Source organism: Scyliorhinus torazame, chromosome 15, assembly GCF_047496885.1.
Source record: "Scyliorhinus torazame isolate Kashiwa2021f chromosome 15, sScyTor2.1, whole genome shotgun sequence".
NCBI classification, from domain to species: Eukaryota; Metazoa; Chordata; class Chondrichthyes; order Carcharhiniformes; family Scyliorhinidae; genus Scyliorhinus; species Scyliorhinus torazame.
The window spans coordinates 50,388,891-50,410,955 of NC_092721.1; the positions used below are offsets into that span (position 1 = coordinate 50,388,891).

Genomic DNA, 22,065 nt, shown 5'->3' on the forward strand with positions numbered 1-22,065 from the left:
TAATTCACTTGAATTGAGACTCAAGGGTCTGTGGGGCTGGAATCGACTGAGCATTAGCCCAGGATGTTGTAACATTAGTGACAGAGGGCCTTAGATCAGAAGATGAAGATGTAGAATAAATATGGATGGAACTAAGAAACAGCAAGGGGCAGGAAACATTGGTGTGAGTTACAGGCCACCAGACAGTAATGAACATGCTATAAATCAGAAAATTAGAGGTACATGTAACAATGGTAATATAGTAATCATGGGGGATTTCAGTCTACATACAGACTGGGTAAACAAAATTAACACGAATGCTGAGGAGGAGAAATTTCCAAAATGTTTTCAAGATCATTTTCTAGAACAGTTTGCTGAGTAACCAAATAGGTGATGGGCCATTTAGATCTAGTATTGTACAATACGACGGGCCTAATTAATAATCTCATTGTAAAGGAAATTTCAGGGAAGAGCAACCATAATATGATAGAACTTTGAAAGTGATGTAGTTCAATTCAAAACTAGGGTCTTAATCTAAACAAGAAAACTGAAAAGGTACGAAGGACAAGTTAGTCATTGGGGAACTACATTAAAAGGTATAATCATGGACAGGCAATGGCCAACATTTAAAGAATTGATACATGGGTTACAGCAAATATACATTCCCTTCAGGCAGAAAACGCTAATGGGAAAAGTTCCAAACTGTGCCTAACAAAAAAAGTTAAAGGTTGTATCAGACCAAAAGGAAGAGGCTTATAAAGTTTCCTAAAAAAAAGTATGAAGCCTGAGGATTGACAGACTTTTAGATTTCAGCAAAGGAAGACCAAGGGAGTATTTGTCAAGACGGCCCTTAAACATCACTATCGTACCTGCTTCCAGCACCTCCCCCGGCAGCAAGTTCCAGGCACCCACTACCCTCTGTGTAAAAAAAAACACTTCCCTCGCACATCTTCTCTAAACTTTGCCCCTCGCACCTTAAACCATGTCCCCTAGTAATTGACTGTTCCACCCTGGGCGAAAGCTTCTCATTACCAGTGGAATTTCAAGTCCATACTGTTTTAGAAATTCTCTAATCAATGGTCAATTTTCATTTTGTTTTCCAGTTGATGAAGCAAGTGGCTCTGGGAGTGGTAGCGGCTGCATCGATGAAATGTGTCCTCCAGAGTTTGACTTTGAAACAACTGAGGCTACACCATGGTCCAACAAGAATGAGACAAAAAGTTCTACAGCAGTCAGACCTTACCTGCACTGGCTGGCTATATTTGTCATCTCTGGACTCCTGGTACTACAAAGACAGTGGAGATAATTAGTGACATACAATGGAGATACTGCCTTTAAATCAAGGACAAAACACTCTTTTCCTCTTGGATATGCCATCAAACACACAACTCCATTTCAGAACAGTAACAGTTTTAAAAGCAGAGGTTCTGTAGCCTGCTACCCCTTTATCCAAAGACCACCAGGTACCATTCAGGTACAGTCAACCAGTGCAAGGTTGCATTATATTCACCCAGACCTCAGATGAAAGGAAACTCTCTCTGAAGATTGCTTACCTGCAGTTGGCATTGTTTCCAGAAACAGGACATCATCCTCTCTGCTTACTTTATGCAGCTAAAAAATGCAGGATTCGATAAAAACTTGGCCTGGATTTGTTATGATTTATACATTAATTCTGATTTTAATATCTAATTTCTACTTTTACAGTTTCCACAACACAAAAGGAATGGCTGTAAAACATTCTGGATAATAGGAAGTGTATCTGATGTTTCTCTATACAAAGACTTAGAAACTAACAGTGAAGTTCAGTAAGGACAGTGGTTGAATGAATCATGAATGTTGTTGGTTTAGTGGCACAGTTCCCCTCAACCAGTCAACATTGTTGGATTGTCAATTAGGAAATGTGAAATATGCAGTTTTATTAACAGATGAATTTATAATTGGCTTTTTTTTGTAAACAATGAACAATTTGGAGTGTTATAAAGCATACAGAACAAATGACTATACAAATATTATTAATGAACAGCTGTTGAAAAAAAAAATCAAGATATTTGGTAACAAATAAAAGGATTTAAGATTGTACTTTTAATAAAACATGTGATTTGTGCCGAGTTGCCAATCACAGCAGAAGAAAGATATAGGAAGGTTATGGCCTCTGACCTAGTTGTTTTTTGCTGGTGATCCTAATCCAATGAAAATGATCATGTATGTGTATCCAATTATCCCTAATGCTCTTCTATTTGCCTGCTGTTCCATGTCTTCTTAATAGATTCCTTAACAAGTTATAGTCCTACAGATGCCAGCCATATAAGAAACTCAGAAAAAGCAAAATTCTAGTTTTATTTTCAACTTTTAGTTCTCGTGGTAGTCATCTATTTTTATATTAAATTTTTTAAGTAATTCTAAGTGTTAGCTCAGGGTTTAAATATCATTGTATTTTACCATATCTCGAACGCTCAGCACAATAGTGACTCCGGAACATTTATATTGAAAAAAGGATGCAGACACACCAGTTGACAATGTGTTCTTGTTGACACCACTCATATCAGAAGAAAGCATCTGACATTTGTATGGGTTTTGCCTTTACTGTTCTGTGACAGGTAAATCTGTAATGAGTGGTAAAGTTTGCTTTTTTTTACATGCTATCTGATGTCGTCCAGGCAAAATTCTCAAGTTTTGCAGTCACAGCATGTACTATTGAAATTAAAATCCACGCCTTTCAACCCTTTGAACATATTATGCAGCTTTCAAAATGTGTGCATGCTCCTGATATAAACCTGAACAACAAAACTTAGATCCTTGAGAAAACATACTGAACCAAAGAACATTTCTAATGTGTCAGTCAGTCTTCTAGGTGTAACCATATCTTACCTACACCAAAAAAAAACTAATTCCAACATAATATGATATGGAATGTTGAATACAGATGAGCATTATTTTTGCGAGTGAACCGTAAGTATTTTTTTCATGCTGGACACACCTGAGAATCTTTCTCCCGAGGCAATTTTGAACATCTTCTATGAGCTCCATTATTGTGTTATAGAATCATAGGGTGTCACAACACGGAGGTGTCTTTGATTAAGTCTCACTCCCCTGTTCTTTCAACATAGCCCTGCAATCATTTCATTTTTTAAGGATGCATCCAATTCCCTTTTGAAAGTTGAATCAGTTTATAACATCCTTGCGGACAATGCATTCTAGATTGTAACAACTCGCTGTGTAAAAGTTATTCTCATCTTCCCCCTTGATTTCTGTTCATCAATCATTTTAAATCTATGTCCTCTGGTTACCAACTCTTCTGCCAGTAGAAACTTTATCGACTCTTATCAAAACCCCTCATAATTGTAAACACCTCTTATTTCTTTCTCAGTTTTTTTTTCCTGTATTGACTGTAGGGCGAATCTTTGGGTTGAAAATGTTACTTCTGCTCACCACATATTAAATGATCCTATTAGCCAAAATCCAGAGATATTGTAAAATACATGTGCAGTCTGAATCTAAATAATGTAAGTTAGTTAAAAACAATTCAATCAAGAGTGGATAAGACCAAGAATATGATTGGTGCAATAATCAATGACATGCCACTTTAAGTTACAAAACAATCATTCAAATAAAGCTGCGAGAAGTGGAATAGAAAGAAGTGGTAGTTAGTCTTAGAAATATTTATCTAATCCAGCGAGACAGGCATTTTGGGGCTCAGATTTCTTCTTGTGCATTGGATTCAGGGGTATAACAGACGTTTAAGGAAATTTCACTCTGCTATTTAACCTGGCCAAAATTCCTCAGTCTTTGCGATTCACTTTTTCCACCAGCAGCGCACCCCTGCCTGCGGGTTTCCTGGCAGCATGGGGTGGCTACGATGGGGAATCCCATTGACAAGCGACGGGAAGATAGAATCCCACCGCCAGTGCGCCGCCGAGAAACTCACAGCCAGGGGACCGGCGAATACCACCCCCTGTATTATTTGCTAGTTCCTGGGACTAAGTCTCACTGGCAAGGCCACCAATTACCCATGAGAAGGAGGTGGTGAACCACCTTCATGGACTGCTGCAGTCCTCGTGGTGTAGGTATACCCACAGTGCTGTTAGGAAGGGAGTAGATGAGTTTGGAGTATTTGGATTCATGTTTGGAATCTGCATTATTATTTTTTCCCCTAATGGTGGGTGAAAGATGGAACTCAAATTGGCATTCTGAAAGATAGGTGGACAAGCTTCAACCTCAATTGGAGTTTAGAAAGACCATTGTCTTCTCATACTAACTCTATATATAGAGTAGACTTTTGGACAAGGAATTAATACCCCATTAATCAATACAGTTGATATGGTGGATGAATTCAAGATTAAGAACAAATTGTGAAATAAATATAAACAGAATGTTTGGCGAATCACGTTTACTCCTGTGTTGCTGGAATCATGGTATTATCCTCATAGCTAACCTTGGATGTATGATGCAGGATGTAAGGTTGGATTGATTTCTGGAATTTTGAAAAAGTACTTTGCAAAACTTTTCCCAGAGAGATTGAACCAGTTGAATACAATCTCTGATGGAGTGGATTGTACCTTCACTGTGCAAGAAATAGAATTAATAAGACAATGTGCTGCTTTTAGTTTGTGTTTTGTAGTATTTTTCTGAGACATCGAGAATCATCTATGCACAGTGAATCTATGTAAAACATAATGAAATATCACTTCTCCATATCCATTAGCACAAATATATTGTGTTGCCTCCACTGCTCTAAAGAAACTAGCATTAGTTAAGAAGTAACAATGGAACAATTAATTAAAAAGCTAGCAAATATGTTGGAACTGGTGGCCTACATCCTAGAGTTTTAAAAGAGGTGGCTGCAGGAAATGGTGGATGCAATGCTTTTGATCTTCCAGAATTCCATGGATTTTAGAATGGTCCCCATGAATTGGAGGTAGAAAACATAAGCCCGCTACTGAAGAAAGAAGAGAGAGTGACAAGAGGGAGCAATGAGTCAGTTAGCTTGACATCAGTCATGAGGAAAACTATATAACCTATTATTAGAGATGTGGCAACAGGGCAATTAGTCAGAATTGCCATGAATGTACGAAAGGTAAATTAGGTTTGACAAATCTATTATAGTTTTTTGATATTGTAATAAGCAGGATAGAAAGGGGAGAACCAGTGGATTCAGTGTATTTGGATGTCCAAAAAGCACAAAATTAGGACTCATGGGATTGGATGTAATATATTTGAACGTATGGAAGATCATGGATAGAAAACAGAGTAGGAATAATTAGGTCATTTTCAGACTCTAGTCGGATATTGCGGGTATCAATGCCTTACCTATATTAATGATTTAGACAAGGGGACTGAATGTAATGTATCTAACCTTGGCTGACAATATTAAGCTAGGTGGAAGAGTAAGCAAGGAAGTTGACACAAAGAGGCTGTAAAGCGATGTGGAGAGATGAAGTGAGTGGGAAAGAATTGGTGGAATTATGATGTAGGGAAATGTGAAGTTGTCCACTTTTTGTTGAAAAAATTGAAAAGCAGAATATCTGTACTTAGAGGAATCTGAATGTCATTTTACATAATTAAAGAAAGTTAACATGACGGTACTGCAAGAATTAGGAAAATAAATGGAATGTTAGTCTTTATTACAAAAGGATCAGTGTATAGGAATAAATAAGTCTTGGTGCAATAATGTAGGGGCTTGGTGGGATCATACCTGGAGTTTAGTGCACAGTTTTACCTTAGAGGGTGTGCGGAGGAGGTTCATTAGACTAGCTCCCAAGATAAGAGTGATTGGTCTATGAGGAGATATTGAGCAGAATAGGCCTGTGTTTGAGTTTAGAAAAATGAGGTGATCTCAGATCATAGGTTCCTAAGGGGCTTGACCAGGTAGATGATGGGAGGGTGTTGTCTTGTCTCAGGATATGAGGTTGACCATTTTGGACTGTAAGTAGGAGAGATTGCTTGGATATTAAGGGAATCAAAGGATATGGGAATAGTGCAGGAAGGTGGAGCTGAGGTGGAGGATCATGATCTTATTGAATAGTGTGACAAGCTTGAAGGACCAAAAGGCCTACCTCTGCTCCCATTGCTTATGTTCCTGTCTTCTCCTGTGACTACACATGATAACTGCTGAGGCACTATCACATCATTATCATCTCATTAACATATACCTTCCTATTTATTTTGAGGACAGGGAATTGTGCGTATGAATTTATGTGCACGAACACAAAAGAGGATGATTTTCTTTATTATTTGTAGCAAAATCAGCAACACAGATTTGCAACAAAAAGCAGTCAGATAAAATCCTTTCCCAAAGTAACAAAGTGTGCTCCTTCAATGTCAGAGCTCATTGACATACCCATATGAGAGAAAGTTGGGGCCCCTTTAATCAGACACGTGAAATAAGTTAATGTTTAAAGTAAATAAAGGGGCTGGTTTAGCTCACTGGGCTAAATCGCTGGCTTTTAAAGCAGACCAAGGCAGGCCAGCCGCACGGTTCGATTCCCGTACCAGCCTCCCCGAACAGGCGCCGGAATGTGGCGACTAGGGGCTTTTCACAGTAACTTCATTGAAGCCTACTCGTGACAATAAGCGATTTTCATTTCATTTCATTTCAATTGAAGCAGGCTAAAATGAGACTAAAGTAGCTACTAATAAATTATTCTGCTTTTTTACCTAAGTGTTTACAACATGTAAAACCTAATGGGAAAGACAGATGAAATAAATAGTCCTGAAGGGAATGGAAATGAAGGTGGAATTGTAGCATTATTATTGTATAAGTTATTACTTAGATAACAGCCATTTCAAGTTTCCAGTACCAACACTAACAATACATTGTTCATCACATGCGTTCTTTGAAGTATACTAAAACATTTATGTTGTGAAGAATGTGGTGTAGTGCTTCAAATCAAGAAAGCAATCGCAGAGGTGTGATTTTCATCACCCTGCAACAAAGTAATGGGACATGATTGTTCCAACAGGGTCACAGGTTGATTGAGCTCATGAAAGCTGGACTGCTCTGCTGGATCTGTAATGCTTTCTGCAAGAACAAATTTTGAGGCACCAAAGCTTTTGCGTTTTTTTCCGACAGTGTGCCAGACTCTGGATATGGCGTGGAACATGTGTGTTTTTACTCTCTATGCAGGAAGTGATGCAGTTTGAGAAAATCAGTGCCATTTTTAATTATTTCACACTATCATTCGGGATGAAATTTCTCTTCTTACAAATTTCATCGAAGAAGTTGACATGAGGAGAAAGCGGTGTTCCCTGCATTATGCTCATGCCAACCTTTTCACCTAGTTTTTCTTTTAACTAATAAGGTTCTGCCATAATACTAAATACAAATGTTTGACATAAACTTACTTGTAATCTTCATTTGATCACGTATTAGCCTTAATTTTCTAAATACTTCCTTGAACACTCAGGAAGAATGGTATTTATCAAAATCTGTAATATTTCTAAGATGAAAGTTTAGTATGCATTGTATGACAGCATCATCAACCAACATAATTCTTAATCTAGGTCATGTGACTGACGTTATTCTAAGATGCTGTAACATGAACAGCTTTTGGTTGATCTTTTATTCGGTTACATTGCACAAAACTATCATATGACCATATAACATTATGTGATACAATATGTTATTTTCTGGTATCAAATAGTCAAATAAAGCTTCCTATCATTTCACTTTGAGTCATGTCGTAGCCTTGCAATTGTGTTTCTTCATTCAATCCAGTCGCAGTTTCCATATATTTTACACATGCTATAAAGGATACCGACATGTGTACGGAGCTCATGGACTTTTTTGTGTTTAGGTTTGAGACCACCTGATCAGACATCCATGGAATAGAATCACTACAGTGCAAAATGAGGCCTTTCGGCCCATTGAGTCCGAAAGAGTGCCCCATATAGTCCTCCTCCCCCGCCCTGTCCCTGTAACCCCACCTAATCATTGGACATAAAGGGGAAATTTAACTTGGCCAATCTACCTTACTTGCATATCCTTTGAGTGTGGGAGGAAACTGGAGCACCCGGAGGAAACCCTCGCAGGCATGGGGTAAATGTGCAAACTCCACACAGACAGTGACCCGAGGTCGGAATCGAACCCAGGTCCCAGGCGCTGTGAGGCAGCAATGCTAACTGTCACTGTGCCACCCGGCAGTTGCTACTACCCCCATATTTCTCTAGTTTCTCGCCTATCTCACCCCACACTCTCCCAAAGCTCATATTTTCCATAAGATCCAACTCTTGGGCCCTATTCTTCCTAAACTGCCAACCACCTATCTGTAGATAAGAGAGGATCAACTGTGATTTTGAAGATTGGTGAATGACCTATTATTGTTATATCCCCTCCCTAGCCTCACCACTAGCTGATATTGTAAATGTTTCCCTCTCCTCGGGTCATCTCCCACTCCTTTTCAAATATCCTCGCAAATCTGTGCTAATATTTCCTGCAGCCCGATGTTTAAATCTCTCCAATCAGGATCATGCAGCTGGTACAGCACTGAAAAGTCACAATTGGTATCCTGTGTGATTGTTAATGTGGTGCACTATCCCTCATCATCACAACTCCCTCAACCTCTCTGGAGCCTTTGACATGGGTGCACCATCCTCCTCCAATGCCTCTTCTCCACTGTATGGCTTTGTGGGGTTGCTGTCACTTGGTTAACGATCTCCAGTAATGGCCTTGCTTCCCATCCAAGGTTTTCATCCCAGGTTTTATCTTTAGCTGCTGCTATTTCTCATTTACATGCTGCCTCTCACTGGCAACAACCAACGAAACACATGGGGCGTCATTCTCCGACCCCCCCCCGCCATGTCGGAGAATGGCCGTTGGCCGCCGTGAATCCCGCCCCCGCCGAAGTCTCCGGTACCGGAGATTGGGCGGGGGCGGGAATCGGGCCGTGCCGGTTGGCGGGACCCCCCGCTCAATTCTCCGGCCGGATGGGCCGAAGTCCCGCCCAGAAATTGCCTGTCCCGCCGGCGTAAATTAAACCTGGGGCGTCATTCTCCGACCCCCCAGAGGGCCGTGAATCCCGCCCCCGCCGGTTGTCGAAGTCTCCGAAGGGAGAAAAGTCGGCGGGGCGTTAATGGCGCCGCTGCCGTCGGAGAATGGCACGGGTCTGCGCAAGGCAGCCGATTTTCGGCCTGCCGATATTCTCCCTTCCGGATGGGCCGAAGTCCCGTCGACGTGATGACCGTTCACGTCGACGTAAATTAAACCTCCTTTTCATCGGCGTGACCCTGTGCTCCAGGTTCACGCCGACCAGCGTGGAGGTGAGTGACGGCCTGGGGGGTTGGCTCTGGGCAGGCGATGGCGTGGCCGCAGTCTGAATGTGTGGGGAGAGGTGTGTCTCGGGTTGTGCGTGTGTGTGTGCGGCAGGGGTGGGGCTGGGCTCCGGGGGAGTGTCGGGTGGGGGGTCCGTGCTGGGGAGGGGGATGGGGGGGTCCGTGCCAGGGAGGGGGATGGGGGGTCCGTGCCGGGGAGGGGGATGGGGGGTCCGTGCCGGGGAGGGGGATGGGGGGGTCCGTGCCGGGGAGGGGAATGGGGGGGTCCGTGCCGGGGAGGGGGATGGGGGGGTCCGTGCCGGGGAGGAGGATGGGGGGTCCGTGCTGGGGAGGGGGATGGGGGGTCCGTGCCGGGGAGGGGAATGGGGGGTATGTGCCGGGGAGGGGGATGGGGGGTCCGTGCCAGGGAGGGGGATGAGGGGGTCCGTGCCGGGGAGGGGGATGGGGGGTCCGTGCCAGGGAGGGGGATGAGGGGGTCCGTGCCGGGGAGGGGGATGGGGGGTCCGTGCCGGGGAGGGGGATGGGAGTCCGTGCCGGGGAGGGGTATGGGGGGGTCTGTGCCGGGGAGGGGGATGCTAGGGCAAGTGAGTTGGTCCACCTGGCCAGGTGCCAGCCTCCAACAGTTGGACCCATGCGGTCCATGCCACCTGGCTGGGGGGAGGAGGGGATATGGGCAATGATGACATGTCGTCGTTACCCTCCCCCCCACCAGGCCATCATGTTTTCCGATCATCCAGCGATGTTGGCCGCCGTGGCGGCAGCCGCTAATGTCTATGTTGCCCTGGATGTGGAGGAGGAGGAGGAGGAGCGTGCCAGAGAGGCAGGCTGCCGCAGAGGGGCAGGCGGCAGCTGCCCAGGCTGGAGGGACACCTGACCGACAGGACGAGGAGGGGGAGGAGGACGTCGCGGCCCCACGGCAACGGAGGCACCCGAGGGCGCCCCGTGTGTACCAGCCCCGGCAGTCATACCAGGACCTCACGGACCGGGAATGAAGGAGGAGACTCCGGATGAGGCGGGAAACCGTGGCACACATCTGCCACCTGCTGGCACACCTGTCACCGCGTGGCACTGGCGGGGGACACCCTCTCCCCGTGTCCGTCAAGGTTACGGTGGCCCTGAACTTTTATGCAACGGGGTCATTCCAGGCACCGAGTGGGGACCTGTCCGGCATATCGCAGACATTGGTGCATCGGTGCATCCGGGCAGTGACGGATGCCCTATATGCCATGGCGCACCGCTACATCCGCTTCCCCATGGACCGGGCCAGCCAAGATGCCCGGGCCGTGGGCTTCTCTGCCGTGGCTGGGTTCCCCATGGTCCAGGGCGCGATTGATGGGATGCACGTCGCCGTGCGGCCACCTGCAGATAATAGGGCCGTGTTCACCAATAGGAAGGGAACCTATTCGATGAACATACAGGTGGTCTGCGACCACCGCATGATGATCCCGCAAGTCTGCGCCCGTTACCCAGGCAGTGTACACGTGTTGTCGCGGTCATCCATCCCCGGCATGTACGAGGGACGCCATCCCCAGCTGAGGGGCTGGTTGCTGGGCGACAGGGGCTACCCATTGCGATCGTGGCTGATGACGCCTATATGGAGGCCACGCAATGAGGCGGAGAACCGCTACAATGATGCCCATGTAGCGACAAGGGCAGTGATAGAGAGGTGCATTGGCGTGCTGAAGATGCGTTTCAGATGCCTGGACCGCTCTGGGGGCACCCTCCAGTATCGGTCAGATAGGGTCGGCCGCATCATTGTGGTGTGCTGCGTCCTGCACAACATAGCCCAGCAGAGAGGCGATGTGCCGCAGGCAGAGGAGGGCGGAGTGGAGGAGTAGCAGGAAGAGGCGCAGTCCTCCCCAGATGAGGGGGATGGGGGTAATGGTCAGGCCAGACGGGGTAGACACAGGCGGGTGGCTGTCCACCGTTACCGGCTGGCCCAGCGGGCACGGGACAGACTGATAGCCGCCCGCTTCACTGACTAGATGGGGGTGGGAATCGGGTAATATGGCCACAGACCGCACACCATGGCAACAGCCGATCACCCACACCCCCCACCCATCCACCCACCCAGCACCCTCACCCCCCTCCCCAACCCCACCCACCCCACCCGCATGTCACCACCCCCCCCCCATTGCCGATCCACCTGCGGCACAACGGGCCGGGCTCACACAGTTGCGGGTGGACGCGTGTCTATTGCAGGCCATGGAGGATGATGACAACCCGCCCTGCGGTGAGCTCCTGGCTCCACATCGTTGGACTATGTCTGACCCATGGCCACAGTACCACCATCCACCCGGACCATCCCTGCATGCGGCTGTGACACTGCAGCGCATGGTCCCGTCCTCTGCCCAGGGGATGTTGATGGCGGCCCAGGGGGAACGGGGCAGACTCACCTGGGGCTGAGGTAAGACCACCCCTCACACACACACTTGCGCTCAACGTACATGACACCCCCGCACGCTTTGGACAGAGCACAAAGGCAGTTTCTGTAGGTGTAACATTGACTTTAATAACCAAAGGAGTTCATGCACGTGCCCTAGCCCCTAAAACACATCTGTGCCCTGCACCCGTGCCAACTTACTCAGTGTCTAATTGTTTGGCCTTACATAGAACATAGAACATAGAAAATACAGCACAGAACAGGCCCTTCGGCCCACGATGTTGTGCCGAACCTTTGTCCTAGATTAATCATAGATTATCATTGAATCTACAGTGCAGAAGGAGGCCATTCGGCCCCCTGAGTCTGCACCAGCTCTTGGAAAGAGCACCCTACCCAAACTCAACACCTCCACCCAACACCAAGGGCAATTTGGACATTAAGGGCAATTTATCATTGGCCAATTCACCTAACCCGCACATCTTTGGACTGTGGGAGGAAACCGGAGCACCCGGAGGAAACCCACGCAGACACGGGGAGGACGTGCAGACTCCGCACAGACAATGACCCAAGCCGAAATCGAACCTGGGACCATGGATCTGTGAAGCAATTGTGCTATCCACAATGCTACCGTGCTGCCCTTAAGAACAAATAAATCTACACTATATAATTATCCCGTAATCCATGTACCTATCCAACAGCTGCTTGAAGGTCACTAATGTTTCCGACTCAACTACTTCCACAGGCAGTGCATTCCATGCCCCCACTACTCTCTGGGTAAAGAACCTACCTCTGATATCCCTCCTATATCTTCCACCTTTCACCTTAAATTTATGTCCCCTTGTAATGGTGTGTTCCACCTGGGGAAAAAGTCTCTGACTGTACTCTATCTATTCCCCTGATCATCTTATAAACCTCTATCAAGTAGCCCCTCATCCTTCTCCGCTCTAATGAGAAAAGGCCTAGCACCCTCAACCTTTCCTCGTAAGACCTACTCTCCATTCCAGGCAACATCCTGGTAAATCTTCTTTGCACCTTTTCCAGAGCTTCCACATCCTTCCTAAAATGAGGCGACCAGAACTGTGCACAGTACTCCAAATGTGGCCTTACCAAAGTTTTGTACGGCTGCATCATCACCTCACGGCTCTTAAATTCAATCCCTCTGTTAATGAATGCGAGCACACCATAGGCCTTCTTCACAGCTCTATCCACTTGAGTGGCAACTTTCAAAGATGTATGAACATAGACCCCAAGGTCTCTCTGCTCCTCCACAATGCCAAGAACTCTACCGTTAACCCTGTATTCCGCATTCATATTTGTCCTTCCAAAATGGACAACCTCACACTTTTCAGGGTTAAACTCCATCTGCCACTTCTCAGCCCAGCTCTGCATCCTATCTATGTCTCTTTGCAGCCGACAACAGCCCTCCTTACTATCCACAACTCCACCAATCTTCGTATCGTCTGCAAATTTACTGACCCACCCTTCAACTCCCTCATCCAAGTCATTAATGAAAATCACAAACAGCAGAGGACCCAGAACTGATCCCTGCGGTACACCACTGGTAACTGGGATCCAGGCTGAATATTTGCCATCCACCACCACTCTCTGACTTCTATCGGTTAGCCAGTTCGTTATCCAACTGGCCAAATTTCCCACTATCCCATGCCTCCTTACTTTGTGCAGAAGCCTACCATGGGGAACTTTATCAAATGCCTTACTAAAATCCATGTACACTACATCCATTGCTTTACCTTCATCCACATGCTTGGTCACCTCCTCAAAGAATTCAATAAGATTTGTAAGGCAAGACCTACCCCTCACAAATCCGTGCTGACTATCCCTAATCAAGCAGTGTCTTTCCAGATGCTCAGAAATCCTATCCTTCAGTACCCTTTCCATTACTTTGCCTACCACCGAAGTAAGACTAACTGGCCTGTAATTCCCAGGGTTATCCCTAGTTCCTTTTTTGAACAGGGGCACGACATTCGCCACTCTCCAATCCCCTGGTACCACCCCTGTTGACAGTGAGGACGAAAAGATAATTGCCAACGGCTCTGCAATTTCATCTCTTGCTTCCCATAGAATCCTTGGATATAACCCGTCAGGCCCGGGGGACTTGTCTATCCTCAAGTTTTTCAAAATGCCCAACACATCTTCCTTCCTAACAAGTATTTCCTCGAGCTTACCAATCTGTTTCACACTGTCCTCTCCAACAATATCGCCCCTCTCATTTGTAAATACAGAAGAAAAGTACTCATTCAAGACCTCGCCTATCTCTTCAGACTCAATACACAATCTCCCGCTACTGTCCTTGATCGGACCTACCCTCGCTCTAGTCATTCTCATATTTCTCACATATGTGTAAAAGGCCTTGGGGTTTTCCTTGATCCTACCCGCCAAAGATTGTTCATGCCCTCTCTTAGCTCTCCTAATCCCTTTCTTCAGTTCCCTCCTGGCTATCTTGTATCCCTCCAATGCCCTGTCTGAACCTTGTTTCCTCAGCCTTACATAAGTCACCTTTTTCCTCTTAACAAGACATTCAACCTCTCTTGTCAACCATGGTTCCCTCACTCGACCATCTCTTCCCTGCCTGACAGGGACATACATATCAAGGACACGTAGCACCTGTTCCTTGAACAAGTTCCACATTTCACTTGTGTCCTTCCCTGCCAGCCTATGTTCCCAACTTATGCACTTCAACTTAGGGGCCCTTTGACTACGTCTACGTGGTTCCCCAGACGGTACAGCAGAACTGGAGGTGGACTCCTGTGATTCCTGCCCTCTGACACTGGATCACTTTGGCGGCCGTTTCCTGGGGCGTCCTGGCCTAGATGGGCCAGGTTGCGGCCCGGGCGACTGGGATGGCGAGCTGCCAGCATGTCCTGCCCGTTGCCCACCCGATGCACCTGGGACGGAAGGGGGGGAGTCTGAGATTTTGCGGTGTTCCGGGACCTCCCCTACAGGGGGAGCCGGGACGGACCACAGCACCTCCTCCTCCCTCGGGGTGCCCGATGGCCCTCAGGCCTCTACATGGGTGGGGGATGCGAACGGACTGGCCATCCGACGCCCCCCCCGACATCTGGCGCTGCCAGTCCTGGAGGCCCGTGCTGGGATCGACAGGGGTCTGCAGGTTTGCAGCCATGGAGCCCAGGGGGTTGGCAAACCCTGTCTGTGACAGTGCGACGCCGGCTCGCACATGGCCACTGGTGCCGATGCCCTCAGCGATGGCCTGCAGAGACTGGGCCATGGCCTGCTGAGACTGGGCCATGGTCTGCTGAGACTGGGCTATGGCCTGCTGAGACTGGGCTATGGTGTTGAGCGCCTCTGCCATCTGGCGCTGGCACTGGCTCATGGCCTCCTGTGAGAGGGCAGCCATGTCCTGGGCCACAGACACCGCCTGCACGGAAAGCCCCAGGCCTCGCAAACCGTTCCCCATGTCTGACACCGTCGCACCCATTGCCTCCACCGCGGACGCCACCTGTGCGGTGTCGGCCTGGGTGGCACGCATGACCGGCACCACTCCCAGCTCCTGGACGCGGGTGGAATCCTCCACCTGCGACTGCAGCCGCCGCAAGCCGGTCGTCACCCTCTTCGCTCGTCTCCGGATCGGTTGTTGCATCGGATCTATGTGTGGGTGTGGTAACTCCAGGAACCCGGGATCCATCTGGGCGGCAGATGTTCGCTTGGGCTGGGCTGCCCTCCGACCGCCCGGCCCCTCTGCTGCTCCTACCTCCACCTGCTGTACCGGGACGGCTGTGTTGTGCGTACCAGTGTGTGTAGCATACGCCTCATCACTAAAGTGCCCAACCGAGGTGAGTGTTTCTGCGATGGTGGAGGGTGTTGGTGACAGCAGTGGCATTGTGTCGTGCTCTTCGTCCCACTCTGAGTCCATGGCACTTTGGGGTGGGGGTTCGTCTCCACCCATCCACTCTGAGTCACTGTCCGGTATTTCGTCTTCCTGGGTAGTGTTGTCCCGGGTAGGGGTGTCCTGGGCAGTGCTGTCCCGGGTAGGGGTGTCCTGGGCATTGCTGTCCCGGGTAGTGGTGTCCTGGGTACTGGTGTCCTGGATAGTGGTGTCCTGGGTAGTGGTGTCCTGGGTAGTGGTTTCCTGGCTCGGATGTGACGCGGGCCTGTGGCTGCCCCCCTCGTCGCTGGGTGGTCGCTCCCGCACGTGACGGGGATGTCGTCTCCCTGTTGCTCCAGGTCTCTCCGTCTCCCGTGGTGTGCGAGGGGCATCCTGCGGGCGTCGCATGCTGGAGGGTCCGGGTCTCTCTGTCTCCCGTGGCCTCCGAGGGGCATCCTGTGGGCGGTCTGCATCTGCGGGGATGGGTGCCTGGACGTTTGGTCCTGCGATACACAATGAAGCATGCATGGTTAGACATCAGGCAGTGATCAGGTGATATGGGGGAGGGGGATATAGGGGAGGGGGGATATGGGGACGGGCTGTCGGTGGCTCACTTGCTACTATGCCCCCGACCTCTGCATCAGCAACCTCCCGGTCCTCAGATCCGCCAGCCAGTTCCACGGGCCCTTTCCTCGGGCGTCATTCTCCGCCGGCGGGAGTTTCCGTTTTGCCGGCGCCCGGGGGTTTCCCGACGGCGTGGGGCTGCCCCACAATGGGAAACCCCATTGACCGGCCGGTGTTACGGAGACTCCCGCCGGCCGGTCTGGGCAGAAATGTGGCGGGGCGGGTAGGAGAATTTCGCCCCTCGTGTTCGGTCAGTGGCCTCTCATCAGCGGGGCCTCCTCCAGTCCTCACATGCTCCCTATTGTTGTGTGCGCGCTTCTCCTGTGGCGGGAGGGGGGGTGGCAGGGGTAAAAGGCAACATTGTTAGCCAGGTATATGAATGCACGCCATCGGTTGCGCGTGCATTGCAGAGGTTAAGGTTAGGGCTGGATTCACTTGGGGATATGGGGGAGGGGGGGATATGGGGAAGGGGGGATATGGGGGAGGGGGATATGGGGGAGGGGGGATATGGGGGATATGGGAGAGGGGGGATATGGGGGAGGGGGGATATGGGGGAGGGGGATATGGGGGATATGGGGGAGGGGGGATATGGGGGAGGGGGGGATATGGGGAGGGGGAATATGGGGGAGGGGGGATATGGGGGAGGGGGATATGGGGGAGGGGGGATATGGGGAGGGGGATATGGGGGAGGGGGGATATGGGGAGGGAGATATGGGGGATATGGGAGAGGGGGGATATGGGGAGGGGGGATATTGTGGAGGGGGGACATGGGGGATATGGGGGAGGGAGGGATATGGGGAGGGGGGATATGGGGGAGGGGGATATGGGGGAGGGGGGATATGGGGAGGGGGGATATGGGGAGGGGGGATTTGGGGGAGGGGGGATATGGGGGAGGCTCACCCTGCCTGCTCTGACGAGGTCGGTCACCTTCTTGTGGCACTGGGTGCCTGCCCGTGGTGTCAGGGCCACAGCGGTGACGGCCTCTGCCACTTCCCTCCACAGACGCCGGCTGTGGCGTGGGGCAACTCTGCGGCCGTGCCTGGGATACAGGGCGTCCCTCCTCTGCTCCACTGCGTCCAGGAGCGCCTCCACATCCCGTGACTCGCACCTCGGCGCTGAGCGGCGGCCAGCTATCCAGTCGGGTGTTCCTGTCGGGTGTTCCGGTCGGGTGGGGGGGAGCAGCGCAGCCTTATGAGCCGTCACGCCGTGCGGCGCGTATGATGCTGCACGGCGTGAACCACGTACGCAAGCGCGGATCCCGTTACGTCGCTGCTAGCCCATTTCAGGCCGGAGACTTTCGACCCATTTTTCCGACGTGACGCAAGTCGGATTTGCGCGTTTTTTGCGCCGATCGGCGGACCTTCCGCTGATAACGGAGAATTTCGCCCCTGATATTTACCGGCGGGACCAGGCGGCGTGGGCGGGCTCCGGAGTCCTGGGGTGGACGCGGGGCGATCTGACCCCGGGGGGTGCCCCCACGGTGGCCTGGCCCGCGATCGGGGCCCACCGATCCGCAGGCGGGCCTGTGCCGTGGGGGCACTCTTTCCCTTCCGCCTCCGCCACGGCCTCCACCATGGCAGAGGCGGAAGAGACTCTCCCCACTGCGCATGCGCGGGAAACTGTCGGCGCCCGCTGACGCTCCCGCGCATGCGCCGCATTTCCGCGCCAGCTGGCGGGGCACCAAACGCCATTTCCGCCAGCTGGCGGGGCGGAAATCCCTCCGGCGTCGGCCTAGCCCCTCAATGTTGGGGCTCGGCCCCCAAAGATGCGGAGCATTCCGCACCTTTGGGCCGGCGCGATGCCCGTCTGATTGGTGCCATTTTTGCCGCCAATCGGCGGACATCGCGCCGTTGGGGGAGAATTTCGCCCATGGGGCGGAATTCTCCCCCCCCTCACGCCGGGTGGGAGAATCGCTGGGGCGCCACGCGAGTCCCACCACGCCGCCCCGGAACCCGCACACGATTCTCCCCCCCCCCCCCAAAGCGGCGCGGCGAGAATCATGGCTGGCCGCTGGGAGAATCGGCGGTCGACGTTTGTAACGGGCGAGCGGCGATTCTCCGACCCGAATGCGCCGAGTGGCCTGCCCAACACGATGGCTTCCCGCCGGCGCCGTCCACACCTGGTCGCTGCCAGCGGGAACAGCGCGAGAACGCTGGGGGGGGGGGGAGGCGGCCTGTGGGGGAGGGAGGGGAATTCCTGCACCTGGGGGGGCCTCAAAAGGAGTCTGGCCCGCGTCCAGTGCCCACCGATTGGCGGGCCGGCCTCTCTGAAGGAGGACCTCCTTTCCTCCGCCGCCCCGCAAGATCCATCCGACATCTTCTTGCAGGGCGGCCTCAGGGAGGACGACGGGTTAGCGCCGGCCAACCCATGCATGCGCAGTTGACGTCATTTACGTGTCGCCGGCCGCATTATTTATGCTGCGCCAAGGCCCGGCACGCGTAAATGACGCGACGCTGATCCTAGCCGCCCGGGGGCGGGAGAATAGGGGGCTGGGAGCGGCCTGCGACGCCGGAGTGAAACACTCCGGTTTTCACTCCGGCGTCGGGACTTAGTCTCCCGATGGGAGAATTGCGCCCATGAGCTTCCACATGAGGGCACTCAGCTCTACGTCAGCACCACCTTCTCAATCCCTCCACTCCCTCTTTGTAGTCAAATTGCCATTCAGTCATAGTAAACCATTAATTCCTTCCAGCTGGTAAAAGCAAAGCCCTTGTTGTTGTCTCCCCCCACACCCCCACACCACCCCACACTCGCCCGTTACAAACGTCGACCGCCGATTCTCCCAGCGGCCAGCACTGTAAATTCTATGATTCTACCACCTCACCCCCCCACCCCCACCCACCACCATCACCACAAAATCCATTGCCTCACCACCAAATCTATCCTCCTGTCCAGATTTTGCACAGCCTCAACATCCTATTGAACCTGAGCTCTTTCTCTCCATCGCAAAGGCCATCCACTTCTACCCCGATAAAATTGCTTGTCTTCACCCTTGCTTGAGACAATCTGCAAATGAAACCCTTATCCATGCGTTAGTTCCAGACTTGCCGATTCCAATGCTCCAACGGACTGGCTCTAATCCTTCATAAATGAGAAACCACCCAAAACTCTGTTATCAGTATACTAACTCATACCAAGTACCACTCACCTGTCACTCCTTTGCTCACTGACTTACATTGTCTCTCAGTCCGTCATTACCTTGAATTTAAAACTCTGGAGGTCCAAATCCCTCCATGGGCTCTCCCACCCCATTTCTGTAACCTCCTCAGCGCTTCCATCCTCCAAGAACTCCAATCTGACCTCTTGAACATTCCGCCATTCTTTCGTCCGATCATTGGCAGTCATACCTTCAGCACACTGTGCCCTGAACTGTTGAAGTCACTCCCTAATCATCTCCACCTCTCACTCTGTCAAGACCTTTGGTACAGCCTGCCTCTTTTGATCAGGCTTTTAGTCACTCATCACATTACCTCCCTCCTTCATAGACTTTACAGTGCAGAAGGAGGCCATTCGGCCCATCGAGTCTTCACCGGCTCTTGGACAGAGCACCCTACCCAAGGTCAACACCTCCACCCTATCCCCATAACCCAGTAACCCCACCCAACACTAAGGGCAATTTTGGACTCTAAGGGCAATTTAGCATAGCCAATCCACCTAACCTGCACATCTTTGGACTGTGGGAGGAAACCGGAGCACCTGGAGGAAACCCACGCACACACGGGGAGGATGTGCAGACTCCGCACAGACAGTGACCCAAGCCGGAATCGAACCTGGGACCCTGGAGCTGTGAAGCAGTTGTGCTATCCACAATGCTACCGTGCTGCCTTGTATACAAGGCTTGACTCGTATACAATCAGTATGGGTGCTGGAATTCCTTTATTGCCTCATGTATTTCTGATGAACAGGCATGAGGAGCAATTGAGTAAGGTGAGCTGTTGTTCTCCGGAGTTCAGAGGGATGAGGGGTGATCTAATTAAAATGTATAAAATGCTTAGATGGCTTGACAGGTTCGATACTGGAGAGGCTGTTTCCCTGGCTGAAGAATTTAGCACTGGGGATCAAATGGGGATAAATTGCACAGTCCTCATAATTGAGCATGGGAAGTGTGATTTGTGACTAGAGTGAACCTTTGCGTTGCCTGCTCATTTCCATGATTGTGGTTTGCAGTTCAGTGTAGAACGTGCTGCTGAGTGGCTGCCAACTCAACAAGAGGCCTAAGTTCATGCAATGTTCACAATGCTTAAAACTGGCCTGCAATAGCTAAAGCCAGACTGTGCGTCTGAAAGATGAGGTTCACTCTGGCTGAAGCAAGGACTGGAATTGCGTGGAGATCACAGCATTCAGGAAAGATCCAAAATGGCATCCCAAACAAGCAAGCTGTGCTAGATTTTGCTGGTGCAGGAGGGGGATGGGATCATTCCCTTAGTAAGGTCATCCTCCAGAAACGTTCTCAGAAAGCAGTGGTGGGAGCAGGTGGCACTGGTGGTCAATGTCACCAGTACTGTGGCTAAGACATGACTACTATGCTGCAAACATGCGGCGAAATTCTCCGGAAACGGCGCGATGTCCGCCGACTGGCGCCCAAAACGGCGCAAATCAGACGGGCATCGCGCCGCCCCAAAGGTACGGAATGCTCCGCATCTTTGGGGGCCGAGCCTCAACATTGAGGGGCTAGGTCGGCGCCGGACGGATTTCCGCCCCGCCAGCTGGTGGAAAAGGCCTTTGGTGCCCCGCCAGCTGGCGCGGAAATGACATCTCCGGGCGGCGCATGCGCGGGAGCGTCAGCGGTCGCTGACAGCTTCCCACGCATGCGCAGTGGAGGGAGTCTCTTCTGCCTCCGCCATGGTGGAGACCGTGGTGGAGGCGGAAGGGAAAGAGTGCCCCCACGGCACAGGCCCACCCGCGGATCGGTGGGCCCCGAATGCGGGCCAGGCCACCATGGGGGCACCCCCCGGGGCCAGATCGCCCCCCCAGGACTCCGGAGCCCGCCCGCGCCGCCTTGTCCCGCCGGTAAGATAGGTGATTTAATTTACGCCGGCGGGACAGGCATTTTACTGGCGGGACATCGGCCCACCCGGGCCGGAGAATCGAGTGGGGGGGCCCGCCAACCGGTGCGCTGCGATTCCTGCCCCCGCCGAATCTCCGGTGCCGGAGACTTCGGCAACCGGCGGGGGTGGGATTCACGCCAGCCCCCGGCGATTCTCTGACCCGGCGGGGGGTCGGAGAATTTCGCCCATGATCTCAAATGATCAGTCAACATGAGTTCATGCATCCTTACATGGCAAGTTCTACCAACTGCATCACCAGCTTCACACGCTGCTGCACATACCACACCCATTTCACTGGTCTTACAAATTTCAATGTCAACAAAGACTCATATCTCATATTCATGTGCTTTACCTCACCCATAGCACTGTTGCAAGCTTCACATGCTCACCTGTTACAGCCTGCACATACCGCCAGCGTTTTAACTGCGAGTGGACATCATCCAATCACATCACAAAACATGGGTGTAGTTCCCTCACTTTGCAGGACAAGGTGGTCCAAAACAGACATTAACAGTAGAAAACTGAGATGGTGCTGAGGATAACTGGAGTAGTTGTCACCGAGGCCCATGACCATCAGTGTCACTGAAACCATCCAGGATGGTGGTACCTTCCTGTCTAATGTACCTTATCAAATGTCTCGTCACTCTCACCATCTGTCTTGGTGTAACAAGCTGCAGATGCATCTCTTACTTTCCGCTTTCCCCCACTTCCTTCATCCCAACCCTCCCCTTGTGTAATTATGTTTCCAATACCCAAGCACTGATGCCTGGCCTGTGGCTAAAGGACATGATGAAAAGCAGACCGAGGAGGAAGACACACAAACACTATCCAACGACGCTCGCAGCCTCCAGCTCAGATACTGGCACAGAACGGGCAGGATTCTCCAGTCCAGCAACCACGTTTTCCTGGGCGGCACGCCC

The 22,065-nt window shown here is 50.9% G+C and overlaps 1 protein-coding gene across 1 annotated transcript in view; it reads left to right on the plus strand.

Moving 5' to 3' along the window:
• Window positions 1-7,644, plus strand: part of gpc6a (glypican 6a) — a 1,492,324-nt gene extending 1,484,680 nt beyond the window's left edge. The window contains exon 9 of the mRNA XM_072476229.1: window positions 1,083-7,644. Coding sequence (XP_072332330.1) covers window positions 1,083-1,285 — 203 coding nt within the window. The 3' untranslated portion in view covers window positions 1,286-7,644. The remainder of the gene's footprint in view (window positions 1-1,082) is intronic.
• Window positions 7,645-22,065: the final 14,421 nt, after the last annotated feature.